Genomic DNA, 5,899 nt, shown 5'->3' on the forward strand with positions numbered 1-5,899 from the left:
GTTGTCAGGAATTGAGAATGTGAAAATCACGACTCTTCATTCCAAAGATCTTTCTTTGTTTCAACCCTTCCTCAACCCCACAAATTTGGCATAATTTTACACAATCCAAGAATCACAAAACCAGCAAAACAATGGCCAAGAACCCATATTTAGGAAAAATGCAAAACCCCATAAGCACCTGAGAATCAGAATGATTGATGGCAATGATCATTGGTGATGCCTTTATTCTCTCCTTTGATTCCTACATCCAAAGTGTATATCAAATTCTCACACACATTCTTTCTCAATGTGCATAACATCTAGATTATGACACAATAAGTTAGATTCCTACTAAGGAAGGTCAAAAAAATATGCTTCTCTTTCTCCATTGTCTTGATTCATCTTCAACAACAGTTTTTCCTTGAGTTATTTTGCGCTTGTTATTCATCTCGATAGTCTTTCCCAAATTGATAGGAATGCCCTCCATTTATTTCAAGATATCTGATCCTGATAATATAACTGGTGGCACCCGTTGCTCGATTTTTTCGTTAAAACAAAGACGTTGTAATCTAAATCGATGGCCACTTTCAAGAATACGACGATGACCCATAAAACAACATTTCTACTATGCTTCAACCTATAAGAGTCTGTAGCAAAGTTACATGTGGGGCAAGCAAACTGAGTGTATGTGTTTCCGCCAAGATCTCTTCGTTAGTTGTTCCATCCAGATAAGTTACCAAACCCAGGAAAATCACTAATTGTCCATCTTAAAGTTGCTCGCATTTTAAATATTTCATTTGTTGAAGAATTACCACAATTCTCTCAAGTCTTGGATAAGAGGTTGTAAGTAGACATCTATGTCATTTCCTGGCATGCATCTTTTTTCCTGGAATAATCATTGAAAGATTAAAGGAAGATTGCTTCATGCATTCCCAAGGAGTTAAATGGAATAAGAATCATTGACCAAATACTATAGGTTGTTGACATTGCTCCAAAGGGATTAAAATTGTCACTAGTTAGACCTTGTCGTACATTTCAAGGATCTGCAGCAAATTCAGGATGAAACAAGTAAAACTTTTTCCAAGCCCGAGAATCCCTGGGATGCCTCATCAATCCATCTTGGAATGCCATCTCATAGATTCAGCAGTTTTAGAGCACATGTACAGTCTTTGCAGCCTCGGTTTTAGTGGAAAGTAACGCAAAATCTTTGCAGGTTATTTTCTTATTATCCTTCTACCTAGAAATACCTATTAGAGATTTTATGTGTTTATGTTTAGATTTTTACATCGTAATCATGTGAGAAGTGTAGCTAGGCATTGTTGATCCATGTATTATTATGACAAAGAGTCTATGTACTCGTGATTGTTGTTATATGTGATTGACATATGTTCATGGTATTGTGGGTAGTGCATATAAATCCAAGGTGAGGAATGGGAGTTCGAATTACGTTATACTTGTGACTATAATTCTTTAATTACTGGATTGAGTTAATGGGGACTCAATCCTTTAGTTATTTCTAAGTTGGGTTTCTAATTATCATGATGTCATAGGTTCATTGAAGTGGTGGTTGTCTGGTGTATGGTCAAGTGTTGGGACTGCTATGGTTGTCCAATAGTTTTAGGACTTATATGATAAAGTCAAGATGGATAAGTTGGCCTAAGGCTCTAGTTTCATGTATTGTTCCAAAAAGGGTCAGGATAGTAGGTTGGTTAATCAAATTAAGAGTGTTCTCGTATTCAGGAATCTCAAGGTAATAGTAGAGTTAGGATAGGGTTTAGACATTATGGTTGCATAATATGTAGGCTTAGGGAGCCATGGAGTGGCATATTTGTGGTACTAGTTACCTAGGAAGGGTGAAATTAAGGGAATAGAGAAGTGGAGTGGTGTAACCTTCATATTGCATGACTTTCTGATTATCCACATTATATTATGCAGTAGGTTTGGGTCAACCGATGGTGCCTACCAGTACGTGTTGTTTGTACTGATATAGCTCTTGCTATGCCACTTGGCATAGTCTAATGTTACACATAGGTGCAGACGACGATGATCTCTGACAACTTCCATGTTTCCTTTCCTTACGGTGGGAGTTGTGTCATATTTTCTTGTATAGAATGTATATCCTTAGTAGTTCTTGTATCTGTTTAGACTAGTTCCTTGAGGGTTGTTTCACGGTATTTTGTAAAAAGAGTTTATTTAAAGTTTTGTTTTCTCAAGGTTTATGAGCTTTGTAGTAGTTAGTTTATTCTTCCACTTGTTTAATCTGGTTTGGATAGCAAGGATTCTCCTGTCTAGGGTGTTAGAATAGGTGACCGGTAAGTTGGGTCATAACAGAGGATAAAAGTCAACGAGTTCACTCTATCTTGGGAAGATAGAGCCAAACATGTCCTTATAAACAGGATAGGACTGATTTCATTCAAGTTTAATGTAGTTCCAATAGAATGCTGCTACATATGACCTATAGTTACTTCAAGAAGTGAGTTGTGGACTTCATTGGTGGCTTAGTACTTTATCCTTCTACAACTCTGCCAAGTGAGTTGGAGAGCTTTAATTGCTTTTATTAATTTCCAACAAAATTAAAGGAATGAAAAGCCAGTTACAATTGACTGGTATTATAATGACTTTTGTATCTAAAGATTTGTTGACAAAGTCTTATTGGAACTATTTCAACAATTCTTCAATCATTGTAGTACATAATATTAGTTTATATTATTGGTAGATTAGCAATGTCATTTTTTGCTTGTGAAATATAAATTAATTGTGACATGTCTTTCATTATTAACTAGTAAGTTCAGCAACGAATAACTATCAATGATATCATTGGGGATCATACAAAAATTAACACGAAGCAGAGGATCATTTCCATTTATTTATAAAGATAAAGATACATTACACATGAAACACATAAAAGGTAAACGACTACTCTTAGAGGACGATTTAGGATGGCGTCTGAACGCTTATTTCATAACTCCAAATAGCATCTTAGTGGCCTATTTAGATAGGCACAAAGACTATTTGATCATCTTGAAGAAAATGACAAATTGGCGTAGTTCCAGGCTTAACCTTGAGAACTACAAAAGGGATCGCGTGTGCATTCCAAAAAGATGTATCTTTGTGGCACACTGATACTGCTTTCACTTTTGTTCCATCAACACCGACCATAGATACCATATATGTTCTTGTACTTCCTCCAACATGACAATAATGTAGAGCATACGCGTAGTTAAGCTTGTGGCAAACCATGTTATCCCCATCAGATATTTGTTGAACTTGTTCAATTGTGTATCGTTGGGATGCTTGAGTTTCCCCTTGTACCTCTGAAGTAATCGCGAGGATATTGTTTGTCCCAAGTACAGATAACCCGAAATCTACCATAGACTCCAAAGAAGTCACACAAGTTTTCTTCTCTTTATGTTTCACTTCTGACTCTTCACAAAGTTTGATTGTTTTCTTAATTGTTTGAGCATCCTTTGATTTACTATCGATTGAGAAATGGTTGAGGATCTCTGGGAATTTCTCCATCGAGAAGGGAATCGATTCAACAAAATGTCTAGGTAAAAATGGTGCTTCGTTTTTATTTAGGAAAGAGGGAAACTCGACAACTTTTCCGTTCTCCAAGTCCTTCTCTAAAAAGAAGTATTGTTTCAAAGTATCATAATTTACTTTAAGATCATTCTTGAAACTACTTCCTTCAGTTACTTGTTTGATCAAATTCTTGTTAGTAGCACTATTCGTGCTGGGGTTTTCTAGCACGAAACGTTGAAACTCAAAATTAGCAACATGATGCCAGCTAATGGGAATATATCCACTTAAACCATAGTACACTTTCTTCTTAGTGTTTTCTTGTTTAAGCTCAGGAACAACGCCGTCTGTAAAATCACAATCACAATAAATTGTTGAAAATCATGAGAATTCTCATATTTTGTGGTATGCCTGTAATACTATCCTTAAAATATAAACACATACAATAAATTCTATTGTATACCTGATTGAGGAAGGAAATCTTTGATGACTTTGGGGATTTGAGTATTGGGCAATTTTATTTTCCAATAAACCTCCGGAGATATCGCTGCATAAGTACTTGCTAATACAAAAGCAAGCTACATATATATATTTGAAAAGGAAGTCAGTTATTATTATATATATTAACTTGAAATCGTTATGAAAACTCATATATTAAACTTATATTTGAGTTAGATAATGGAATTTAATTTGTCAAGAGTAATATATGAGCATATAATATATAGATTGTCCGACCAAACTTCTAAAAAGTTCATCAAGTTTTTTACTGAGTTGAGATTATTATTTTTTTGGTTAAAACAAGGTACTTATATTAATTAATACTAATAAATATGCATCAGTACATAAGAGTGACATGACTGCACGCCTGCTAGTATCATTAGGGGAAGGGGGTAGAACATAGTCATTACTATGACATGCATTTACATCAAAAGGGGGCTTCACGAACCTAACAAAATGAGTTCCCGCTTTGTTTGCTTCTAATTTCTCGAAGACAAACAAGGATTGATCAAGTAATAAAAGTTATTTTTTAAAAGCTAAAAAAAGTATCTCGTCCCAAAAAACACTTAAAAAATCTTGGTTAATCACAAAATGCTACAAATTGTTACCCTCAAGTCACATTCTTTTTCCTCTTCAAAATAAGTAAATTTTAATAATTTAGTGAAATATACTACTTCCTAAGTATGATAATATTTTCAAAATCAAATGATAACCTAGAAAAGGACCAAACTTAAATAAGTTGTAAAATGATAAGATAAAAACTAGTATATAAATAAAAATGCTACTTTACCAAGAAAATGGTAAGGGCCTGCAACTTCATTGGAAAATTATTTGCTATAGATGTATTGTAGAAATAGCTAAACTTGGATGGAATTCAGACACAGAAATTATCCTTTATTTATAGGCATAAAATTGCAATATGTACCACTTAATGATAATATAAACTAATTTATATTATATTATATTGTAAATAAAAAAATATGAGTGGATTATTTACTGGAATATTATATAGTGGATCAATGCTCACTATATACGTACAGATCTCAATAAATGGAACAATTAAAGTTTGCTATAATTCAATATTATTTGATTTTGTAAGTAAGATTTCACTAAATTAATACTCTGTAAATTAATAATTTGACTAGGCATGGAATTTAAGAAAGAAACAAAGACTTTTGATACTTATGATCTAAAATAAGTTGTCATGAATGTTTATGTGACTATGAATCATCTCAATAAGTGTAAAATGAGTATTTTAATGTTAAATTATTACTTTTAACTATGAAAGTGTATCATTCTTTTTTGAACTGACCAATAAGGAGAATCTGTCATATAAATTGAGACAAAGAAAATACTTAGTATTTTCATTTTAGGATAACTATGAATGTCAATGATCAGTAAATTAAGTATTCGAGTAAAAATATTCAAAAGATAAAATAAAAAGAAAAAAGTATTTTATAACTTAGGGCTTTGGCGTACAAGTAACATTAGTGTTTCCAAATATTTTATGTTTAGTACTAATAATTGCACAATTATATATTAAAATATCTATATATAGAAAAAGACTTGTGTATAACTTAATTAGACTACTAGGGACATTGGCGTACAAGTAACGTTAGTGTTTCCATGTGAATTTCTAATTTCAAATGTCAACTTATTAGATATGAATTTTTTTTCTAATTATAAACTTGAATGTGGTATCTAAAGTTTCAAAAATAGGTTTTGAAAAATGTTCCAATTTTTTTAAAATCAATTTTGCTGCAAAAATAAAGTATTTTAACTAATAATTACTGCAAATACAAAGGGCCGAAATGAAATAATTGAATCTCTAAAATTAGGGATATCCAGTAAATTGGAATAAGGAAAACAAAATAATCAAATTCCTAATTTTAAGGATATCTAA

At 32.5% G+C, this 5,899-nt stretch overlaps 1 protein-coding gene across 1 annotated transcript; it reads right to left on the reverse strand.

Annotated features, from left to right (window-relative positions):
* Nucleotides 1–2,808: 2,808 nt before the first annotated feature.
* On the reverse strand, nt 2,809–4,878 carry LOC102580918 (BURP domain-containing protein 6-like). The gene is made up of 3 exons (XM_006361496.2): nt 4,787–4,878; nt 3,962–4,076; nt 2,809–3,845 (listed from the first exon to the last, which is right to left on the reverse strand). Exons 1-3 carry the CDS (start codon nt 4,814–4,816, stop codon nt 2,971–2,973), a joined length of 1,020 nt encoding a protein of 339 aa, XP_006361558.1. The 5' UTR covers nt 4,817–4,878; the 3' UTR covers nt 2,809–2,970.
* Between the last annotated feature and the right edge of the window lie 1,021 nt (nt 4,879–5,899).

This window comes from Solanum tuberosum, unplaced genomic scaffold (assembly GCF_000226075.1).
Source record: "Solanum tuberosum cultivar DM 1-3 516 R44 unplaced genomic scaffold, SolTub_3.0 scf00360, whole genome shotgun sequence".
Taxonomy (NCBI): Eukaryota; Viridiplantae; Streptophyta; class Magnoliopsida; order Solanales; family Solanaceae; genus Solanum; species Solanum tuberosum.